Genomic DNA, 24,339 nt, shown 5'->3' with positions numbered 1-24,339 from the left:
CTTTCGTTGTCAAGCCTGGGGCTTTCCCGCAGCCCCACAGTCACTTCTGAGGACCAAAGGCATCAGGAACACCCATCGCAGGCTTCACTGACGAGAAAGGTTTAGCAGCCTGAAGCTGAGGAGGTGCAGGGTCTGGCCCCATCCGTGGAGTTGGAGTAGCAGCCGAGGGCTTCTGGCTGGCCTGGAAGATACCTTTCAGTTGCCGGGTTGCGGTTGTGGGGGAGAGTGTGAGTGCCCCAGGGGTGGAAGAGCCTTTGGGCTGTTTATCAATCACTCCAGAAATGCAGGTGCAAATCTCTTATCTGCAAATCTGAAATCCAAAAAGCAAAGTACTTTGTTTCATAAGGATTTGAAGCTGTGTATATGCTCCCTGCACTGCGCAGCCTTTCTAAAGCCCGAGAGGTTCTGACTCCTGGGACCTGTTTGGAGCCAGTGACTTCAGATGTGGGGCTGTGGGTGTGCATTTCAGTATTTTAATGGCTATCCTGGTGCTGCTTGCACCCGTTAGTTGGGCTCTCCAGTACAGGGAGCCCACAGGGCTGCCTGCCCCCCCCCCCCGCCTTGGGCAATAACCTGGTCCTTGGAACCTTCCTGTCTGTAAGTCTCTTGCCTCCCCTTCTGCTCAAGCCCTGAGCTTTCCCGCTGTGTTTGAGGCATTTCCACTCCCAATGCTCCCTGCTTTGTACTGCCTGGTCTCCAAAATCAGCTTTCCCCACTTCTTCCTGCCTGCTTCCTTCCTTCAAAGCCCCTATTAGTGGTTCTGTGTTAAGAGACAAATAATTGACTGTAGTTATGTGTTAAGGGAAAAACAGTAGACTGAATCTAAATTACACCGCTGTGTGAGTGACGGAGAGCCACTATCTCCTAAATGAATCTCTAATTGGTACAATTTCAAGCAGTCTGATTGTGTGAAGACTAAGTGGAGATTCTGTGCTGGAAACACGATTCACTGGCATCTTCCCTGCAATGCCCAACACCCACCTCATGTCCAGACTCTGGGGAGGGGAGGGCCCTGGCTCCCTGGAGATCATGTCTCTTTGTCTGGACACTGTCCAGTTTGATGCATTTCCTGGGGCCTACTGCTGGGAATGCCATCTGGGGCCTTCCTTCCAGCTCTCTCTTTAGAGTCACTAGGAAAGGGCAATTGCCTCTTGGCGTTGGGGTAGATCAATAGAGATATCACTGGGTTTCATTTTCAGGTGGTGACCCCTGTGGATGGCGGCCTCTGGCCTGGTCATGAAGTCTGGTTGTCTGCTAACAACTTCAGAAGAGTTAGAGTGCGCAATCTCTGTGAACATCCTTTCCTGGAAATTACTTGATGATTAATGGAGAGAAGACGTGAGGGACAATGGTCCATGCAGATCAATATAGAGATCTAAAATTCCCGAGAGAACAGTTGATTTATGGAAGAAGGAAAACATACATCATACTTGGCAAATTTAGAATAGCTCACTTCCTAGCGAATACATGAAAAATTCATTTCTGCACTCCATCCTCTGAGTCCTCTCAACTTGCTGTTGTATCAATTTTTAAGAAGGCTGACAAAATCCATACATTTTTCTGATTCTTTTCCAGGAAGAATTTTGGTTTCCTCCCAGCACCAGAAAGGAGGGAGGACCAAATGTGTAATCGCTGAAACAGCTGTTCCTGGAGATGCCGCTGGGCCAGGTGACCACGAGACAGGAGTGGATACCCTCCCTGTGGCTGAAAAGTCTACCTTTCAGGTTTGGCTGGGAACACAACCCAGTCCGCCTGCTTTTCGTTAGCAGCTTGAGAAGGTGCAGCAGAGCAGCGTTTGGCTCTGTTTGACCGCCTTGTCATCCTTTCGTCCAGTACGCATTCACTGACTATCCTTAAAGGGATTGCTGTGTCCACAGTGCTGCGGGGACACAGATGAGGTGACTAATTCTGACAGGTCAGGCAGGAGGCATCACTTGACTTGGGTCTTAATAGTGGAGATTTCGGGGGCAGAAGAGAGGATGTGTTGCAAGGAGAGAAGAACATTCCAGGCCTTAGCGTGTCATGAACAAGGGAAGTGTGAGGGAGCCAGGCTGGTGGACGCACCGGTTCATCATGGAGAACGGAGGAGACTGAGGCTGGTGAGGGGTGGTGCCAGGTTTGGGGGTCTCTGATGTCATAAAAGGGGCTACATTTAATCTGAACTAGAAGGTCCTCTCCTCAGGTTTTTAAGTAGAGAAGTAATTTTTACTTTCCCAGAATTAATGGGCTAACCCCTGATTTTAAAAAAGGTAGTGAGAGGGGCGCCTGGGTGGCTCAGTGGGTTAAAGCCTCTGCCTTCGGCTCAGGTCATGATCCCAGGGTCCTGGGATCGAGCCCCGCATCGGGCTCTCTGCTCAGCGGGGAGCCTGCTTTCCCCTCTCTCTCTGCCAGCTTCTCTGCCTTCTTGTGATCTCTGTCTGTCAAATAAATAAATAAAATCTTAAAAAGAAAAAAAAAAGGTAGTGAGAGAGAGAGTCTGAGAGGATATGTTTTGAAGACTAGATGTTAGTCCTAATATTGCAGTTGATTATTTATGAGATGAATTCTCCCCCTCCAACTCCTCTATTCCACCTGTGACCGCGTCCCCCCTCTCCACAGGATACCCACCAGAGAGGATGGGCAAGGAAACGAAAGGAAGGTGAACTGATGCTGGTAAAACTCATCATTTCTGGCCTGTTCATGTTCCACAGTGTGTTTTAGAGAAGTAGGAGCCTGAGTGACCAGGATTTCCTGAGTTCATAGGGCCTCCAGTTGTAAAGAGAGAAGAGAATGGGGAGCAGGAGACAGGATTTGAAATGTTTCACTTTCCTGCCCTGACCGAGACACTTAGTTAACTGGAGGGAGGAGTAGGGAAGGTGTTCTTGTGTATGTGCAGGTGTGTAAAATAGGGGTCCAGTTAGAAAAGTTTGCATATTGTCGGACACATGTGTAAACATCTATATGCAGTTTTGAACTAGTAGCTGACATGCATATAGTATTTTACAAAGTGCTTTCACATCCATTATCTTTGAAAATCTATGCAACAACCCTCTGAGCTGTGTAATTTTCAGTGTGTTTTTAATAGATTCCTGGGAAGTTAGTTGACATAGTCAAGATCTTACAGGTGTGATAGAAGAGTGGGGACCCCTCCAATCAGGTCTAACACCAGTGATCTCTCTACAAAAATTTTTATTGAGACCTTACATTCTGAACTCAAAGTCAGGATATCTGGTTTTAGATTGGGATGTGATATTTGGCACTGGAAGTCAACCAGAAACAGAAACATATTGTCACTGCAATTACACCCCAGCTGCCTTCATTACTAAACTTTTTATGAGTGTTCTTTTTATGGTTCCTTCAATAAATCTTAAAGATACACAAAGAAGAAAGAGGGTAGGATAATTTTGATGCAAGTTTTGTAAAAAAAAAATTTATTGCTTATGATACCATAATCATCATGTTATATTACAGGCACTATTTTTTTTTTTAATTCATGTTCTCTCCTCGAGGGGAATAAATTCATGCATTACCTCTAACAAGAAACAGTATAATTAGGAATTATATATACCAGTATAATAAAATACATTGAACCACACAGACTTATGATAAAGCAAGTAGAGGTTATTAAATCAAGCACAATTTGTTGTGCGCAGTGTCTGAAATCTGGTTTTACAAAGAGAATGTCCCCAAAGGGGTAAGGCTCATAAATAAAAAAAACAGAATTTAGAAGCACACGCCAGACTAAAACCTCTAAATTCTCTCCTTAGATCATGTTATACCAAAGGAAGTCTATACATTTGGATGGCATAAGTTCATTTCCTTGTAGGACTGCCTGCTCCAGATCGGGCCAGTCAGGGTTCTCTGTCTTTAATTTCAGCTGAAGGTCAGTGTCATAATCAGCCACTTGACATCTGCTGCTGTATTTATCTGTTTCATTACTTAGTGCTCCTCCTCTAAAGCTCTGAGGGAAGACTTCCTTTTTATATTTCATGCCAACCGAAATTTTGGTCCCCTGAGAACTGGCATTTGGGTTCTGATAAAACCACCAATTATGTTTTACTTTTCTTTCTTTCTTTTTTTTTTTCCTTGTCTCCTGGCCAAAAAGCTCCGAGGCACATGCTTGCTGCTTAAGATGAGCATATTGGCATTATCTTTTCTTTCATTTCTGATTTTTCTGAATTTATTTTATGAAGTCATTTTTGATGACTTTTGTTGCAAACTATCTTGGGTCCTTTTTGAGAAGAGGCTTGAGCATACAAGCAAGTCAAATGAGTCAAGACGAGTAAATGGGTCTCCGCGCCCAGACAGAGCACTGCTGCCATCTGGACGGTGCCCACGAGAACCTCTGCAGCAGGACCCAGCTGAGGGCTGCCTCTCCCAGACTGCGGAGCCGGGGAGGGCTTCGGAGGGGGGGGCGGGAGGAGCGGGAAGGCAAGGAGGCAGGACACTGCTCTACGTGCTCAGCCTCAGCCAAGCTTTGGCTCTGGGCAGCATATGTTCGTGAACCCACTGGTCCACTAAGCCTTTCCAGAACAGGTAGCCTGGGAAGAGGCAGGAAAGGGGTACAGGAGAGACCTTGCTCAAGGGAGGCTGACTGTCTAGAGGATGACTGCCCTCTCTCTCCACTTGGCGGAAGAAGTTTAGAGTTGAGCCTTTTTTTTTCCTTTTTCTGTGTACATGCTAAGTCAGAGACAGGAAAGAAAAGAGGCTGTTGCAAAGAGAAGCGGCACAGCAAGGCATTTTTGTCTAGCATGATCTAAGTGTGTTGGAAGTATAATAGCATTACCCCGTGTGTGGCTTTACGGGCAACGGCACAGGCTATACGTGCCCGTCCTTCACCCAGGGCGACTCTCTCTCTGTCGGATTTGACTCTAGTCAAGTAAATTTTTTTCACAAAATACAAAATAGTGTCATACATTGTCTTTATTGTCTGACATTACAGATTAGTTTTACACTTTCCTTTTTTACAGACCGTGGGAATGAAGGGTAAAAATGTGTCCAGCATTTTGCAGACATTCTTTGTTACACACAAACACACACAATGAATAATAGGAAAGAGAATACAGAAGAATAAAAGGTACGTTGAAATCGGACAGGCTGTGGTTCTAATCGATCCCAGGAAATAACATGAAACTTCCTGCTAACACTAGCAAGAGTACATGCACTTGACATTAAAGCTGCTGTTATTTTGCTTCTAGTTTGTTATTGTTATTTTTTGAGTATGCTACTCCCTCTGCTGGCCCTGGACCTGACCACAGGGTCAGACATAGGGTTCCAGTTTAGACTACGGTTATGAGAGTCACGGTGCTCCTGCTTCCGGAGAAGACATATGTAAGGGCCTTGTGAACTCCCAGAGCAGAAAGGTTCTTGGTGATAAGAGAAAGCCTGAAAGTTACCTATTCCTTTGAGATTATTATGAACCAATGGTAGGGATTCTGCTTGCAAGAACTAAACAATGGGCAGTGTTTCTCTTAGGTTGAACACATTTTAGTGACAGGGAAGACAGGGCTTAATACTTATGCAATGAAAAGAGATGCAATTGGCTGACATTTTTATACAAGGAGGTCCCACGCCTTTCCATTAAAATGGATACTGAACTAAATGGTTGACAGCACGAGAGGATGTAGAGAGTAGCTTGAGTCTGGGGACTTTTCCTAGTGTAACTTTAGTAGCGGTGGTAGGCATCTCTCTACTAAGAGAAGGGTCTGATCAACAGCCCAGAAAACATGAGACTGGTTTGAAATGTAGACTTCTGGAGATCTAGAAAGGTTCCAACAAATTACAATTTTTCCCCCTCTTCTAAAAGATATAATAGCTCTTGTTTTGATGCTGACAGTAGTAATAGTTATAAAAAATGCTAACTTTTGTATGTGTTGATTCAAGCACTACATTGAAAAGGAAGCAAATTAGTATGATTTTTTTTTTTCTCTTTCCAAACTGAAGCATGAACATACATTAGAGGCAAAAGCAATGAGAACAGCAGGATGGCAGGCCCCTCCACAGTTAGTTAAGACCTGCAGTAGGGAACAAAACTTACTCCCTGCTTCAGTTCTTCTTCCTACAGAAAGATTGAATCAATAACAGTTAGATTACCCAGGGTTCCAGCAAGAGCATGTACACAGTGTGAGGGAACGCAAAGGGGAGGGGGAACATCAACATGGCTTTGATGGCTGCCTCTCCTACCTTGGTGACTTTTAGTTCCACAACTCTTTTGGTATTTGAGACAGACCATCTCTTTCCTTCCTGTGTCCATACATCTTTCAACACAGTCTATCCCTCTCTCCTGGTGTTTGTATATCCTGATCTGATAGACTGTGCTCAGGTGGGCTAGATGGCTGCCAAGATGGCTGGCGGTAAGTGGACTCCTGGATCCCATCACTATGGTGACAGAAGCTATGGGAATATAAGTGTGTGGGGGGTGTGTTTTCAAGGTTTCCTGTCATTCAGTGAAGGGAAAGAGAAGATCGACCCTCTTCATTTGGTATATTTGAAAAGGAAAGCAGAAAGAGCTTTTCTGGATCATCCAGTGAGATAACAGAGCAGAAACAGTAAGAGGTTATTAGTTATCTAGTCCTGTATTCATATGTACAGTACAACAAAAAGTGAGTTCTACGCGTTATGGGTCTAATACACTGAAAAGGAGATTTTGTTTAGAGATGATAAAACATTCCCAACACTGATGGCAGGAAAAGTTGATTAAAGAATAAAACAATAAAAAAAAGGGGCGCCTGGGCGTCTCAGTGGGTTGAGACTCTGCCTTTGGCTCAGGTCATATCTCAGGGTCCTGGGATCGAGGCCCGCATCGGGCTCTCTGCTCAGTGGGGAGTCTGCTCCCCACCCCCCACCTGCCTCTGCCTACTTGTGATCTCTGTCTGTCACATAAATAAAATCTTTTTTTAAAAATTAAGAGAGCAGAGAAAACAAAAGAAAGAAGTGTCACACTTATACCCGGCCAGGACACAGGTTTCGGCAAGTATTTGTCAAATAAATAAAAGAAAGAAAGAAAGGAAGAAGAAAGAGAGAAAGAGATAAAAGAAAAGGAAAGAAAAAGAGGAAGGGAGAAACAATAAATTCTGGTGTGTCAGGGATGCCGGAGAACCAGGGACCTAAAGTAGGGACGTCTGTCTCACAGGTGAGCTGCCCCAGGGACCTGGCCTTCCTCACTCCATCAGACGTTTCAGTTCCTGCCTTTGGCAAGTCCCCTTTCCAATCCACAGTAGTTCCTGTGTGCCTACATCAGGCAGGCCGACCATATAGCTCTGACTCCTCCACTGAGCTGACTGTGGCCAAGGGGCCATGATTACTCTCGCTGTGACTTGGAATGTGATTTAGTATATACCGAAGAAGGGAATAGAGATACGAAAGGAAGAATGCTACTTCCCGGGGAGAATAACATCATAGTACTCTGCAGAGGACCTTCCTAGGTCATCTCATTAAACCCCCTCCCCGCAGAGAGCAAATAGTTTGCATTTGAGACCCACAGAAGTTATGTGACTTGCTGCTAAAGCCACACAGATAAGGTAAAATGTTTCACTGAAATTAACAGTTACTGGTCTTAATAAAACTATAGTCACCCCCAAAATTTCATGGCTGTATCTTCATTTTTTGAGTTAGACATTAGATTCTGTTCACTTTATTCAGAATTATTGAAGCTATTAAATGTAAAATATTCCTAAATAAATCCAGCTTTATTATTTTTAAGGACATAGGAACTGGAAATAAGCCAAGAAGTTGTCCTTTGAAGGTCCTCAGTGGTCTGGTTCCAGGAAATGGATAAGAATGAGACTTGTCATTGACTACTATCATTTGTTGTATCTAAGAAAAGGTCTTAATATCTGGGACTGAAGCCATATTTTGGGGTTAAGCACATATATCATTGGAAAAATAATTGCACATTATGTATGAAAGATTTTTAGAAATGCCATAGTCAGAGGTCTAGGAAGTATTTGAACTTCTTACCTTTAGTAGCTTCATGAGACCTTCTAACTGGACCATTAGCTCTCTCCGGCTCTCCTGGAGAGCAGACATTCTCTGTTCCAGCTCATCCTTGCGCTGTCTAAGAAAGAAGCAATTGTCATCAGAACAGCATTCAACCAACTGAGCTGATCACATTTCTTAGTCTTGTGGCAATAGTGGACCACCAGGAAAAGGGCATCTCCGGAACTCTAACATGGTTTCCAAGTAGGAAAATGTTGTCAAATGAACATGAGGTGTACATTTGTTTGTTAGAAGTCATACTAAAATAGAATTAGGATCCTATTTGCTATTGCACCCAATATGGTTGATTGCAAATCAACCATTTGATGAAATCTTTTCTGAATGCTTACTATGTTCTGGGCCCTGTGCCCTGCCATTGTCTCTCCCTGAGACAACCAACAAAAACCAAACTGTCACTGAAAAGGGTCAATCCCATAAATCCTCCAAATGCAGGGACCCTTTTGTAAATCTCAAAGGAAATACCGATACTTTAGTATTTGGAAATTGGATTTTAGAAGTTAATTTTTCATTTCTTCCATTCTTCGTACGCACTGCCGTGTCTTTCAGAGGTGAAATATTCATAGTACAGAGTTTTTATAGTCAATTTAAGTTTTCTGCTTTGGGTTTGACTTTATATAAAGCAAAGTCAGAATAAAGGAGTTCCTACACAATTGTTCTAACTGCAAATAACCTATAAGGTTCATGTTTGTTTAATTTTGTTTGTTTTGCAGAACTTCTATTAAGCTGTCAGCAAGAATGGAAACCACAAAGGACAATCTCTACTCTATCATTTATATTGACACTGAGAGTACCAAAAATACCTTTGAAATGAGAACTGAGAAATGAAACAGTATGGGGAAGAATGTTAATGGTTTACGTTTCTGATGTCTATGTATGCTTTTCAAGTCAATTTCAAATCTATTATTTCATGATCATTAGTGAATAATGCACACAGTATTTTTTCCCTTGCCCCAAAGGTTTCTGTTTGGGTTTGAGATGTTAAAACTTATATTTTAAAAATGTGTGGGTGCTTTAACCATGGGTTAATATATGAATGGATATGTCCAGTCTCAATGAGAAGAAGCACAATATTTAGTGGAGCTTGAGCAGAGACTCTGAAATGACAATATAAACATGTCACGCTGACATAGGTCAATGACTCATCCAATTGCAAAGGTATTTTGTGGGAGGACAGGTTATGGATATTAATGAAACATTTCTAATTTGTTTTGTCTCTCTTTTTTTTTTTTTTAAATTTTATTTATTTATTTGACAGAGAGAGATCACAAGTAGGCAGAGAGGCAGGCAGAGAGAGAAAGGAGGAAGCAGGCTCCCTGCTGAGCAGAGAGCCCGATGCGGGACTCGATCCCAGGACCCTGAGATCATGACCTGAGCCGAAGGCAGCGGCTTAACCCACTGAGCCACCCAGGCGCCCTCTAATTTGTTTTGATACAGACTTTCTCTAATGACTTATGAATTTAAAATTTGTAAACATGTCTCAACTCTTTTTGAATATATTTGGATTTTTGGCTTTTATTACCACTTAAGGCTTTTTCTCAGAGCATTTCTTCCTTTGATTATCTTTACAACTGTCTCTTTTCTGAATCCCAAAGGACAAGGATCATCATCATTTTATAGACTTTAATGGCATTTTATACTAGTCTTTGTCTTCCAGGGCTACAACACTCTAATTTTAAAAGCCTCGATCCATTCAAAAATATTCTTCAATGACAAATCCACTGGCTGTTTTATCTTTGACCTTGTCTGCACCTCATGTTCCAAATATAACCGTGTTAGGGCTTGGTAGAAGGATAGAGAATGTTTCTGATGTATTTCCAGTTCTCTTATAGATATTGCTCTGTAATTTTTAGATTTTTAGTCCTAGGAGCACTTTGTGAAGAAGGTTGCAGTAAAACTCCAATATTGTAGTTAAGAAATACTAAGAAAAGGCATCTAAAATCTACAAGAGAAAGTTAACTTAGAATTAGAAAGTTAATTTAGAATTAATCAGCAATAAAAAAAAACCTTGTTTGTAATTTTTTCTTATAGTAGTAACCTTTCAAAATATGACATCCACTCTTTCTTTTTTTAAAGATTTTATTTATTTATGTATTTGAGGGTGAGCGAGAGAGCACAGAGGGAGTGGGAGAAGCAGACTCCCGCTGAGCAGAAAGCCTGAGGCAGGGCTTGATCCTAGGACCCTGAGATCATGACCTGAGTGGAAGGCAGAGGCTTAACCCACTGAGCCACCCAGGCGCCCCTGACATTTACTTTTTCATGCATTTGATTAAATTCAATTTTTAAAAAAATCACTTAATGTCTTTATTTAATCTTCCCTATAAGTGTTTATTTAATCTTCTCTATAAGTGGCTACCAAATGTGGGTCTGATTAACACATTTGTAGTGTAGCTTCTATGGTTTCAAGTAGGAACAAGAAAACAAGGACTAAGTAGTAATTTTATTTGCACAGAGCTTAATGTATTACATCTCTAAAGGAATGCCTTTTATTCTGAGATTCTGCCAGATTATTTCTAATTTTGCATGTGTGTTAAAATCTACTTTCTCTTGGGGCATCTGGGTGGCACAGTTGGTTAAGGGTCTGACTCTTGGTTTCAGCTCAGGTCATAATCTCAGGGTCCTCCATCCTGGGATGGAGCCCTGAATTGGCCTCTGCACTCAGCATGGAGTCTGCTTGAGAGGCTCTCTCTCCCTCCCCTCCTGCTCATGCTGTCTCTTTCTCAAATAAAGAAATAAAATCTTAAAAAAAAGAAAAAAACAACCACCCTACTTTCTCTTAGGACAATGTTGGGACAACAGGCAAAATTTTAATATAGATTGTCTATTGAAAATAATGTAATTTGGGGGGTATAAAATAAAATGTTTATTTTTTTGGCAAGGTAAAGATACAGAAATTATACTTTTTTCCGCTTTGAGATTTGTAGTGTGAAGTTAGTTGCTTCACAGTTGTAATAAATGTTTTCTTCATCCTACAAGATGGTATTGTCTTTGCAAACACAGTTCTTATCCATTCATCCCACAGACATCCATTCAGAACTTTTGTTTTAAGATACAGTAAATAAAATAATGAGTAGGCTATGGGTTTTACCCTTGGGTGAAAGAGGAGGAGAAATATATAAGTTCAAAATGTTGATGACAAGCATACAATAAAAATACAAAGAAACGGCTATATATGGTGATACCAAAGAAGATGCCCAGTACCAAATGGTGGAGGAATTTAAGGAAGGCTTGCTAGATAAACTTATAAAATTTCCCTCAAAAACTCTACCCCACTGTAGAAGGGAAAGTCCTCAGGGACCATATGGAATGTTCCAGACCTTTCTTTGCTTCATTTGTGCCTCCTGATTGTCTGTATTCTTGAAGTTATTAATAAAACTCAATACTGGAGTAAGATCTCTAATTCATGTGAGTCTAACTCACTGTATTGGCTCAATATGTAACTACCACCTTCAGGGGCTCCTGCTGTAGGATTAACAGCAATATCCTCAAGGTGGTCTGTGAGGCCACACAGCATCACCGTCTACCCCCACCTACATCATCAGCTCCATCTCCTACCATACAGCCCCTCCTTCACTGCATTCTAGGCCTATCGATCTTTCAGTTCCTAAAAAAAGTGCCAGATTCGCTCCTGCCATTTGGTCATGGTACATCCGGTCTCTCTCTTCCAGGGGACCCTTCCTCAGCTGTTCCATCCCCTCTGCCACTCCTAATCCCCGTTCCTTATGTATCTACCTTTCATACTTCGACTGAAAAAATCCTGCTTCATGGTAGACTTTTCTGATCGAAGTGAAGGGCAGGTTTGATCATTGTGTCTCTGTTTAAAAACCAGATTCCTTGGAGCACTTATCTCAGCTTATAATTATCTTCTTACTTGTGCAGTTATTTGATTTCTGTCATTTTCCTACCAGACCACGCATTCTGTGAGACCAGGACAGTATCTTTTTCAAGATACTGGGTATACTGCATTTTGGAAATATTTGCTGAATGAACTAAATGAATAATAAAATGAGGAATGATATATCTGACAACAGTGTGGATGGACCAGAGGCCAGCAATCAACTGAGTGCTAACAGCTCAGCAGGAGATAATTAAGACCCAAGAAGAGGAGACAGAATCCACATGTGCTGCTCACTGTGTGGGCTCTTGGGCCAATTATTTGGCTTCTGTGAATCTTCAGTTTCCATATCTATAAAAAGAGTATAATAATAGTGTCCATCTCCTGGCTTTGTTATAGCAATTACCTGGGCTAGTGTTTATAGAGCTTAGTGCATAGGAAGTGTCAGATTAGCCCACAGAAATGCCCATCATTTAATCCCACTTGGTTACCAGATCTGGATTGCAAACCTGGCTCTCAGCTTTTGTGTGGCTAATGTGAAAATGGAAATGTGATTATTTAGAAAGGTCATAGGGCTCTTAAGATAAAAATAAACTATGTGTTCATGAAAAGCAGAGCTCTGCTCCTTTGTCTCCTCACCTGTTTCCCAGCTGAAAGAAATTTCTCCTTTGGTTTCTCAATAAGAGACCCAGGCAAACTGCAATGGACAAAGGAGATCTCTATCAAAGAGCTCCCATGGTGGCTTCATATGGCCACCCCTCTGGGTGAACTAAGGCCAATGTAACTGGGCAAGAGGACATTGTTTTAGAGTCTGAAATGTCTAAAGAATAACAGGATACTCAAAGGAGCTCTTTAAGAGAAGGATGTCAGGGTATCTGTGAAATCCCCAAACTGTGCAAGTGCTTAGCATGGAATAAGTGGTTTAGAAATATCTAGAGAAATATCCAAGTAGAAGAAATGTGTAGAATGACAGGCAAGCAAATCTGTTGGGATTTAGTTGTCTCAGGCCTTAGGCCTGTGGCCACAGGTATGGGCCACCAGCTGACAGCAAACACCCCCAAATACTGAAGTTTCTCACAGAGCCAGATTCCTTGGCATAGGTTTGGGCTCAGATGTGGGGAGTACCCACAAGGCAGGGCCAGGAGGGTGTTTGGAATTATCAGTGTATTCCAAGATAGCAATGTCGAGGAGGGAAGAAATATTTGGAAAGCTATCATCAGTGACCCAGGCACATAGAGATGCCTTCCCAGAATGCATCATCCAAATGGAACCAAAGACTTTTGAAGGCAAATGCTAAGGAAGGGTCTGATGAAAACATTTATGAAAAATTCCTAGTCATCCATGCCTCCATCAGAGAATGGGACAACCAACAGAAGAGGCATAAAGAACATTTCAGGCAGAGACAAGGTAACTTGACGTGTAGATGAATGATTACTCTAAGGTGCTTTATTCAGTTACATTTCTGTGTACATTAGACTTGCAATTCGTGAGCCCGGAGGGCCTCCATAATCCTATTGGGCAAAGACTCTTTCGAGCAGCATTTACTTTTATATGCCTTTGAGGATGATGATATGAAATATCACTTTTTCCTTCTTTCATTGTTCATCCCTTCTGGGGGATGATGTAGTGTGATGTGCAAGGATTTCTAATACATCACCCTGAAGGTGGGACCAGAGATTCTGTCATCTGGAAAGGAAGATTTTCTGATTCTTCCATTAAATTATTTTGTTATTGGAAATATGCCATGATCTCTTCACATCAAGCAGCTCCCACAGCTTGCAGCTTCCATAGATCTCCTTTCTCTGACTCCACCTTGGGGGGACCTGCCGTCTAGCCAGGTGCACCGGCCTGGGGAGAGCGAGCACAGAGTGTCGCTGAGAGCAGACAGGACCTGCAGCCTGCAGGGCCCGGACGTTAACACGTCTGAAGAGCAGGGCTGGGACGGAACCCCTAGAAACATCTATGGTAAAACCCACACGTAGCCATACAGAACCTGCTTAATGTAGCTGTATGGGAGAAGTAAACGGCAGCCTAATTCTGACAAGAGATTCTGAGAAGAGGCCTCTGTACTTCCTATCAAGAGCATGCCCCAGAGTTCCGTATACCCGGAAGGTACCCCGCTCCCAAACTGGAAGATGGAAAGAATGTCATACTTGCTAACTAAAAGTGCCTCGTGGAATATGACATTTCTACGAGGCAATGGCTGTGAATTTATCCTTGCGTTGTTCGCTGCACAGATAGGTTTGAGCCCGGGCCATAGTCAAGGCATGGCACTAAGCCAGCCTGACCGGAAGCCCTCCGCGCCCATCCTTTCGCACATGCGCAGAGGGAGGCGCTGCGGTCCTTGGCTACTCTGCACCTTTCTGACTCTGAGAAATGCACTCAAATTCAGGGGCAGAACCAGACGACCTTCTAGGGTCCTTTCAGGCTCAAGTGTTTTCTGGTGCCAGACTAGATAACAGCAGGTGGTTTAATTCATTTGCAGAGCAAGAAGATATGAAGTCTGTTTTTTAAACATGTAAAGCTATTACAGACCAAGATTCAGAGAAAATCAGGCTCCTTTTTATGGGTTATAGGTGAATTTTTTGGGGGGGAGGTTATAGGTGAATTTTTAAGTGTAAAAGCCTGTGATGTTTATTTAGCTGTTTATGTGATTGTTTTATTGATCAACTTGTGTCATAAATAACACTGTTGTTGACAGTGCAAATAACAACGGAAGAGTTCACCTGTTTTCCATGGAGTGATTTTGTCTCTAAAGAGTGCTGTTTCCCCTTCTCTGTGTCCAAGAAAAGAATATAAACAGCATCTCCTTGAAACCCCTCAAATACCAGCAATTAGGGACATGCTATTAAAAAGAGAAAGCACGTTATGTCAGCAGCGGTGGTGGCTAAGGACCGTTCTCTGGTTAGACGCTGTTGGAATTTTTGAAGATCCAGTCATTTGCATTTCCCCAGAGGCCTCGGGCTCCTTCTCTTACCTGAGGAGCCGGAGTTCTGCCAGCAGAGTGGGATTTTGCTGGGCCTTCTCTGGAGTGGGCTGAGAAGCTTGTTCGTGCTCTAGCCGCAGCCTCTGGATCTCCTGTAAGATTTCTCTTGGGAGAGAGGAAGAAGGTAAGAAACTAGGGTCAGTCAACTTCCAGGATATCCAGGATACTAACATCGCGGTGGGGTCACCCCACGTTTCGGAGCAGAAGCAAGCCTCTGTGACCACTGGTGTTTCTGAGCTGTGGGCTGTGGCGAGGTGGGCACTGATGGGAAAGGGAGGGCTGAGCTCAGCTCCTGCACGTTCAGACTCTGCACATGTTGCTGGAGCCTTGAAGCTGAGTGTTCTCCCCGGGACCTAATAATCTCTCTAGTAAGTAATGTAATGCCGTGGTAATGTGTTCAGCTTTGAAAAGTGCACTGCTTTGGAGCAAAAAATGTATCTTCCGATTATTGATGATCACAGTCTGACACCGCAAAGTACTTGCAGCTACCAAGTAAGAGGTGCTTGGAAGGAAAATAAGGATAAATGGTGTTCATTTCACAAAACTAAATAACCCCATTCTTTCACCAAGAATGAGAGTCCTCTCACCGGATTTATCTCAGAAGCCCCCGGTTAGGCAAAATTCTTTTTCTTTTTCTTAACATTTTCGGCCTTCAAAATGGATCTCAGCGAGGGTAGCCCTTGAAGGGAAGGGCTTTTAAAAGGATTCGCTGTAATTGAGTGTGTGACATAAGAGTGCTATTGGCGTGACCTCTGTCCAGGGTGGGATATGTCTGTCTATTATTGATGTTGGAGCCCGGGCTACCCTGCACGGAGATGAACATTAGGCTGGCCATAAAAGGTGGGTGACTTATGCAAGGCAAATTATTCCTAAGTGAGTTAGAAGCCATTACGCTAGGTTACAAGTCACTTATTCTTGGGGGAGGGGTCAGTCTCCCATCCAGCAAAATGCACAGGAAACAGCACCAAGGAATGAAAGGTGAACTTGGTGAGCAAGGCTGATGGCTTTCCATCTGAAAGGCTGATTTACAATGGCCTGCTTCATAAACACACCAGAGTTAAGAAGCTAATCAGCAGTCACTACACCTCTCGTGGGTACAGTGAGAAGACTGAACTGAAATTCAGTTGTTTCTCATCTTCTTCTGTCCTCCTTGGTGTGCCATGGTGGAAACCTTTCTCTAAGAGAAATTTTTTATGGAAATTCAAAACGTCAAATGGTTAAAAGGGAGCTAGCTGGTCTGGTGAAAGAGAGGGCGGGCCCTGAACTGTAAGCCCTTCCCTTCCGCTCTTCAGGCACCTCGACAGAGCTTAGCCTGAAAATCAGTAAGCTGGGATTTCAAGGATCTCCTCCAGGGCTAACATCCTGATATTCTGAGACTCTCCCTAGTTCTCCTTGGTGGTTCCAAGGACAGAAACATGACTCAGCATTGAGCTGAAGGAAGAGAGAGAGAGAAGCTGCTCTGATCAGGAAAATTATGTAAGATATGTAAGAGCATTAGTTTCTACTTAGTTTCTACCCAAGAACGATGCTCTCTTCTTTCATCTTATTTTATTTAATCCTTAAACAAATTATTTTGTATGTGGGTACTGCTATTATGTGTTTCATGAATAAGGAAATCAAAGCACAGGCCAGTTGACTGACTCATCCACGTTCAATAAAAAAATGGGTGGGAGAGGTGATGTGAACTCAAGCTGCTTGGTTCCAAAGCTTGTATATGTCTGACTTCCTCTGTCTTTGGTACTTGATCTGACCGGTCTGGCCTATGCAGACTGTGACTTAAGCAATATAATAGAAAGAGTCCTGCCACTCCTAATACCGAACCCAGTGGGCTCCTCCAGATGTGCTAGGAGGAAGCATTAGCTTCTAAGGTCATTGCTGAAATGTCCACCAGGGTAGTCATCCAGGGACGTGAGGAACTCTACCCTCCCCTGAAGCTCAGAGATCTGATTAGTGGGTTGTCACCTTGTAGACCACGAGATCCCCGGGGGGGGGGGGGATTCCCATTGTGCAGGAGTGGAACCTAGAGAAGTTTCTGGGACATAGTTCTGGGTTCTTTGGAGGGCATGAGGCTGCTGGTTTAGTGAAATGTATTCAGGATGGACGAGCAGCTCTTCAGACATGGGGCAGGGAACTCTATGGGTCATGAAAGCACTAATGGACAGGACGCGCTTCTCTTTCTGCCTTCTGTTCTCACTTCCCCTTCTTTATTCTCTCTCTGGTCCTACAACATGCATTCAGAGCATACAGTATCCAGAAACAGGCAGTCACAGTGGTAGCTCCCAACAGCTGGGGCCATTAGGACATTCATTGTGTTTCTTGCTGATTCTGGAATTCCACAGATATTCCTGCCTGGGGTATCTCCTTCAAGGAAGTCCTGATTTCTCCTCATGCTGAGTGGAAGCAGAGGATTGAAAGGGAAAAGAAAGTGCCTTGGAGAGGTGGGAGAGCAGGTGAACACGGCAACCAAGGTAAGCTATTTGTGGGCTTGGGAGTTTTCCGTTTAGTTTTTCTTTCCTTCTAAGAACATAGAAATGTACCAACCAAGTTTGTAACTTCCTTTACATTTTTGTCCATAGAACTTTTTTTTTTTTTTTTAAAGATTTTATTTATTTATTTGACAGACAGAGATCACAAGTAGGCAGAGAGGCAAGCAGAGAGAGAGAGAGAGGGAAGCAGGCTCCCTGCAGAGCAGAGAGCCTGATGCGGGGCTCAATCCCAGGACCCTGAGATCATGACCTGAGCCGAAGGCAGCGGCTTAACCCACTGAGCCACCCAGGCGCCCCATGTCCATAGAACTTTTTAAAAAAGATTTTATTTATTTCTTTGACAGAGAGAGCAGAAGCAGGGGGAGCGGGAGAGAGAGAGAGAGAGAGAGAGAGAGGCAGGCTCCCTAGAGGAACTTGATCCCAGGACCCTGGGATCCCAACCTGAGCCAAAGGCAGATGCTTAATGGACTGAGCCACCCAGGTGTCCCAACTACAAGCTATCAGTGAGCACACACTCTGATCCAAAAAGCCAGCGTGTCTAAGCAGCCTTACCTGTTCTTGTTTTCTAGCTCTGCGATCAGCTGCCTCTGCTGCTTGTTTGCATCAATGGTGAAGGAGATGTCGGGAGCTCCCCGCTGCTGGGCCGGCTGCTGTAAAACACGTGGTGAACTATTTAACGTTGGGAAAGGAAACAGCGTGTGCTCAAGGAGACAGAGATCATGAGGTAGGCAGATAGGAGAGAAGAAAATGATCTCTGTCAAAGCAAGAAAAGCAAATACATGAAGTTGCCATTCATCTCCTAAAGGACCAGCTTCTCTACGGACCTGGAGGACACCTCTGCAATGAAAAGCGGAACAGCATTCTTTGGACGGCAAATACACAGAACACAGAAAAAATAGTTTTGTAGCTTTCTTTTTTTTAATTATTTTTTTACTTTTACTTTTTTAAAAAAAGAGTTTTATTTGTTATTTGCAAGAGAGTGAGAGAGAGAGGGGTGGGGAGGGGCAGAGGGAGAAGGAGAGAGAATCTCGAGGTAACTGTGCTGAGCACAGAACACAGAGCCTGATGCAGGGCTCGATCTCATGACCTTGAGATCAGGACCTGAGCTGAAATCAAGAGTCGGATGCTTAACCAACTGAGCCACCCAAGTGCCCCTTGCTTCTTAAAGATTTATTTATGTATTTGAGAGAGAGAGAATACAGGGCGGGGCAGAGGGAGAGGGAGAAAGAGAATCTTTAGGCAGATTCCCTGCTGAGCGTGGAGCCTGTTGCAGGGGTCAGTCTCATGACCCTGAGATCATGACCAGAGCCCAAATCAAGAGTCTGATGCCCAACCGACTGAGCCACCCCGGCGTCCCTGTTTTATAGCTTTCTGACTTGAAGTCTTTGGGATCTATTTCATTCTTGCCGTCCTGTCCCTATTGTGACAGTTCTCTCAATATGGGCAGGAGTAAAAAATACTCCGCTATTGAGACACTTCTCTAGAATTACTGTTCAGTCACTGTAATGTACAGTTAAAAATTTCATAGTTTTAAAGTCCTAGTTACTAGGATCTTCTTTTCTTCTTCCTTTGGTCAACACACTTTTAGCATTTCTTTATTCGTATTTATTTATTATTATTAAGTATTATTCATACATTACACCCTTCCCCCACATTCATGCCACTCCATCATTCTTGGTCATGCCGCCGACTTTAACAACTGGCATATACACAGACATTGATTTTTCCATATATATATATACACATATATATCCATGCATATACACACAAATTAATCTTAAAAAATTATATATATAGATATATATACAAATTAACTTCTGACTAAATATAGATATACATAGAAGTATGGTATATGATTATATAGTATATACATATGTATATTCATATGTGTACTTTAGTTGTAAAGTCAAATTACTATTTTATTAAATGAGTCCTTTTACACAATATGAACATTTCTTACAATTATAAGAGGATTTTTTACAAGGATGGTCTGACTTTCAGATTTCCAAATAAGAGTCAACTTTTACATATGTATGTATGTTTATATATGTATATACATGTAATTACATACTGTATTTAAATATATGTATATATTTGAGTGGGGATTTAATGAAGGTTTAATTTGTCATTGTTTTATAAAAACAGGGGCAGATTATATGTATTTCCCTGCCCCTTGCTTTCCTTACTCTACAGTAGAAACTCCTCAATTGGATTTTAAACAATTAAAAAGATCACAATTCATCTTTCCACCACAGAATGCCAAGATTTTAAAATCAGCACTGACTGACTAAGCCTGCAAAGACAAGGAAAACCTCAGCCTGCTTTTTAATGTCCAAATACATGACTGTAAGAAAGGTTAAGCTTGGTAAAATGTCTAGCTTTTATAAAGCTTTTCTATGATTTTTTAGTTAGCATTTCTTTTAAAACAAAGAAATGATCTATGTTGCTAATGAAGACATTTGAGGTCCTAGGTTTTATGTCCTAAATGGCTTTGTGGGTAGCTAAGTCTGGCGTGTGGCATTTTGACCTGTGATCCAGATTTTGTCTCTGATTTCATTACATAATTTTTTGTTTCTTTTATCTATTACATATTGATAAAAGTAGAAACTCCTCTGGGACAGTTGTGAATTGGAGTCATTGCTTTGCTCTTTCTATTAACTGATCAGGAATGATCCAGAGAAATCAGGGGGTGGGCTGGTGCAGAAATATGGTGCTGTAACCTCATATTGGAAGCTACGATTTCTGCTGTACCAGAACCATAGCTGGAGAGGGACAAAGGGAAGCTGTGGAAGACTCATGTGTAGGTCCTCAGGCCATCCAGTAACACCTCCTCAGCCCTGCCGTGGTAGCCCCGACCATCAGGATAACAGTGAACATGAATGACAGCTTCTCACTCAGACTACTTACCGAGGAAGTGGACTCTGCCGCCAGTCTTGCTGCGTACCTGGCGATCAGCCTGTGCTCTTCATCAAGCCGGTTTGAACTCTCAAGCATACTGTTGAGAACAGAGCAAGAAGGAGACTGTTAGGCAATGAGAAAGATTGATGGGTTCCTATCACCGCCAGGGAGGTTTGCTATTTCAATTTTTCGGTGCAAAAATTTGAAAGCTCTACAAAACCCTGTTAGGTTAATGATCTCAGACTTGGATTCATGACATGATCTACTATGAGGCCAGGGAATTCCATTAATAAATCCTGTCTTCAGTCGATTCAACATCTTACTAAGAAAACTCCAAAGAAGAGTGACTTTACTTATCAACATGTCTCATAAAAGAATATTTTCTCTTTAATTTTATTGCCTGTAACATTTTTTATTTATATATCAGAAAATATGGAAGAAAGACACAATCACCCCTCCACCAGTTGTGGGGTGCCTGAATGGCTAAGTCTGTTAAACATCCAACTCTTGATCTCTCTCAGGTGTTGACCTCAGAGTTGTGAGTTAGAGCCCCACATTGGGTTCTATGCCCAGCATGGAGCCTGTGTAACCACAATAACAACAACAACAACACAATAATTGTGTTCAGCCTGCAGTGATCACCACCTCCTGGTATTCACAATCTTCTTCCTTGGGTATGGGCTGGGCTTACTGGCTAGATTTTAATGGCTAGAATAGAGCAGAAGTAATGGAATGTCACTTCCAAGATTAGGCTATAAAAAGGACCAGGGTGTCTATCTTGAGTATGGTTTCTCTCTCTTAAGGTCCTTTGGATTCCTTGCTCTGTGGGAAGCTAGCCACTTCCCATGTGATAAGGAACTGAAGCTAGCCAATAATAACCTTATAAATTATAGGTTATAATAGGTAGAGCCTTTAGATAAAATAACAGCCCCAGCCAACAGTTTGATGGCAACCTCATGAAAATCCTTGAGCCACAGGCACCTAGCTGGATTCCTGAACCACTGTGGGATAATAAACATTTGTTCCTTTAAGCTGCTAAGTTATTGGATAATTTGTCACGTGGCAACAGATAACTAATACAAATAGTTATCAATAATATCAGTACTCAGGTAGCTTGCCATTTTATATTTACTTCTAGAAAAATGGAATTATAGCAGTGACTTCTAATGACATTAATGGGAATTGTTTATTGTCTCATATAATTATAGAAATTGTTCATAGTAAAATAAGAATGATCTGAGTCCCTAAGAAACTAAAGCAAATAGAAGCATTATCAACTCTCCCAAATTTCAGAAGTCCCTTCACTCAAGACTAAGTTTTGCATGCCATTAAAGCAATTCTATGAAACATACCAGTAACATCAGTCTTGTTAACTGACTAGTTGATTATAATTTGGCTTATCAGTTATTATGGTAAGTATTGGGTCAGGATCAAGATTAAAAACTAATTTCTCGGGACGCCTGGGTGGCTCAGTTGGTTGGGCAGCTGCCTTTGGCTCAGGTCATGATCCCAGCATCCTGGGATCGAGTCCCACATCGGGCTCCTTGCTCAGCAGGGAGCCTGCTTCTCTCTCTGCCTCTGCCTGCCATTCTGTCTGCCTGTGCTCGCTCTCCCCCCCCCTCTCTGAAAAATAAAAAAAAAAAAATCTTAAAAAAAAAAACCAAACTAATTTCTCTCATCCCTAAATATATTCTCCTCCATTTATATTTCCTACCTGTTAATCTTAAGCCTGTTTCTTAAAGAAAAAAAAAATCAATACTCATGATTATACACTGAAATTAATACACTTCTATGCCAATATTAAGGTTGTAAGAATTATCCATTGCAAAGACTTAAATCCATATAGAGTAATATATGGTTATATTGTTTATATGTGTATTTACATAGAAAGTAAATATGCAACATAGTTTTTAACCTTGTTCTAAAGTGAGATGAGTGAAAATCATTATGTGTTTCCAGAATATTGGCTATGTCCCGTTGTCACTTCCAAATAGCTTTCCCTGGCTGGCTGAATTCATTACTGTAACATTTTCTTTCTTTCTTTTTTTGGTCATTCAGAAAACATTCCTGTCTCCATCATCTCTGCTCCAGTCTACACTCTACACATAGGCTAGCTACACCTATTCTGATCCTGAGTACTTCCCCTCTAGATTTAGCTCTTTTCTCTGGGCTACAATAACTATCCAGAACATTCCTGAATATCTGCATTTACTAAGTCACTTCTCCATCCTCAGAAAAGGTCTTCTCTTCCCTTTTGCCCACATGAGATAATGGATGTAAAACACACGGTTACTATGATGCCTAGAACGCATTAAGTGCTCAAAAGTCAATTATTGTTATTTTGCCTCTTAAGTAACCTCCTTATATTCATTAATGATTCAGGTCTCCTTCAAAATGTCATTTTCCATCCAACAACCATGCAGAGTAGGGCTTCTTACACTTGAGTGTATGTACTTATTACTCAGGGATCTTATAAAAAATGTAGTTTCTCATCTATAGTTGGGGGGGGTGACAGGGTAGGTTGTGGGGGGCAGAACCTGAGAATCTGCATTCCTAAGGAACCTTCCAAGATACATTGATCACATGAAATAAACCCCAAATGCAAACCACAGATGAGAAATAATGTGAGTATTTAACTGATATCCATATAGCTTGTATGATATTTTATAAACATTCCTTAAAACAGGAAATTCTAGGTTTCCAGGCTCACCAATCCCCATAGACTAAGATTTCAATCAGCATACAAAAGACTTGGAATAAGAAAATATCTGTAATACCAAAGGAGTTAGTTCTGGAGAACTGATGCTTTAAAGCAAATGCTTGTCTCTATAACACAACGTCTGCCCTCCGCAGTGGTTAAAAATAGTAACTGAATTTCTTGTTATAGCTTTAATAAAAGAAAAAAAAAGTTACACTATCTTCACTTTAAACCTAAAACGACTCCACAAAGAAATAATTTAATTTGATTTTAATATGTTCATCATTTCTGGCTCATATTAGAAATAATATGCCTAATTCAGCACAGTTGTGTAGACAACAAGACCCATTGTTCTAAGCCCGGGGCAATGATCCGTTTGCCCAAAAGTGACTTTGTCAAAAACATTTGTGAGTGTTTTGATAATTAAATAATAAAAAAAGTGATAAAAAAAACCTCATGATAAAAGTGTCTTTTATCATGAATGACCAGCAAGTATAAATAATGTAAAGGTTACATTAAAAAAAAGCCTCTTGGAGACACAAGACGTGAAGTTATGGGATCCTGTCTCGTAAGCTATAACTCATCCTTCCGTGCCTTTCCTCCCCCAGCGCTGAGTGAATGAGGGGTGGAGTGATACATTACCCCTTTGTGCACACACACGATTTATGAGTCCACATGTGCCATTTCAGTATGTTCAAATTATCCAAGGGTGAATGAGGCATTCCTCTGATAAATTCCATTATTTCAAGACTTCAATTACAAATAGTTGAAAATGAATGGCCAATAATCCCTAAATCATTAAAGAAATACCAATTCTAACACTTTCTCCGTCTCTGGCTATTCATTTCAAGACTTTATAATCAATAATCTTGCTACAAGACCATGATGAATTAAAAAGTGGCTGCTGTGTCGACTGCATTTCAGAGCAGGGAAATCTGTTATTCTGAAAGCTCTCCACTTTCTACCTTAAATGCATGGCCAGTGTGTGTTGCTAGTGATTGCAAAATGGCATTCTAGGCAACTCAAGTGGCCTCGACGGAGGTGAGGCTTACTACCTTGTGATTTAGCAAAGATTTCTGGGAACCTAGGGTGTGTCCACATTTCTTCGGTTTCTCTGAAAGCCTATTCTGACTACCCAGGTGGGACGATCAAAGAATAATGTGGCCCAAAGGGCAGCAGAAATACTTTCATGTTTCCTCATAATATTTTCCATTTGTCTGAATGGGTGAGAGGAATTTTATCAGTAGAGATTTATTTTTAAGGTCATTAGGCCTCCTGTACCATTCTTCTATTAAAATGCAAACAGGGGGGTGCCTGGGTGGCTCAGTGGGTTAAAGCCCCTGCCTTCAGCTCGGGTCATGGTCCCAGGGTCCTGGGATCAAGCCCCGCATCGGGCTCTCTGCTCAGCAGGGAGCCTGCTTCCTCCTCTCTCTCTCTCTCTCTCTCTCTCTCTCTCTCTGCC

At 42.0% G+C, this 24,339-nt stretch overlaps 1 protein-coding gene across 16 annotated transcripts in view; it reads right to left on the bottom strand.

The window, feature by feature from the left end:
• The window catches only part of DTNA (dystrobrevin alpha), a 357,028-nt gene that overhangs the window by 18,609 nt on the left and 314,080 nt on the right, over positions 1-24,339 (bottom strand). For 9 of the 16 annotated variants that reach the window (XM_059409438.1, XM_059409439.1, XM_059409432.1 and 6 more), the window contains 5 exons: positions 20,189-20,276; positions 17,834-17,931; positions 14,787-14,900; positions 7,939-8,035; positions 6,017-6,037 (listed from right to left, as the gene is read on the bottom strand). In XM_059409438.1, the coding sequence (XP_059265421.1) occupies positions 6,017-6,037; positions 7,939-8,035; positions 14,787-14,900; positions 17,834-17,931; positions 20,189-20,276 (418 nt within the window). Of the gene's footprint in view, positions 1-3,401; positions 6,038-7,938; positions 8,036-14,786; positions 14,901-17,833; positions 17,932-20,188; positions 20,277-24,339 lie in introns of those variants that run through there. The other 7 variants (XM_059409441.1, XM_059409443.1, XM_059409446.1 and 4 more) reach the window with 4 other exon arrangements.

This window comes from Mustela nigripes, chromosome 8 (genome assembly GCF_022355385.1).
Source record: "Mustela nigripes isolate SB6536 chromosome 8, MUSNIG.SB6536, whole genome shotgun sequence".
Lineage (NCBI taxonomy): Eukaryota > Metazoa > Chordata > Mammalia > Carnivora > Mustelidae > Mustela > Mustela nigripes.
Note: the sequence above shows the minus strand (reverse complement) of the source record. Positions and strands in the feature narration are given on the sequence as shown.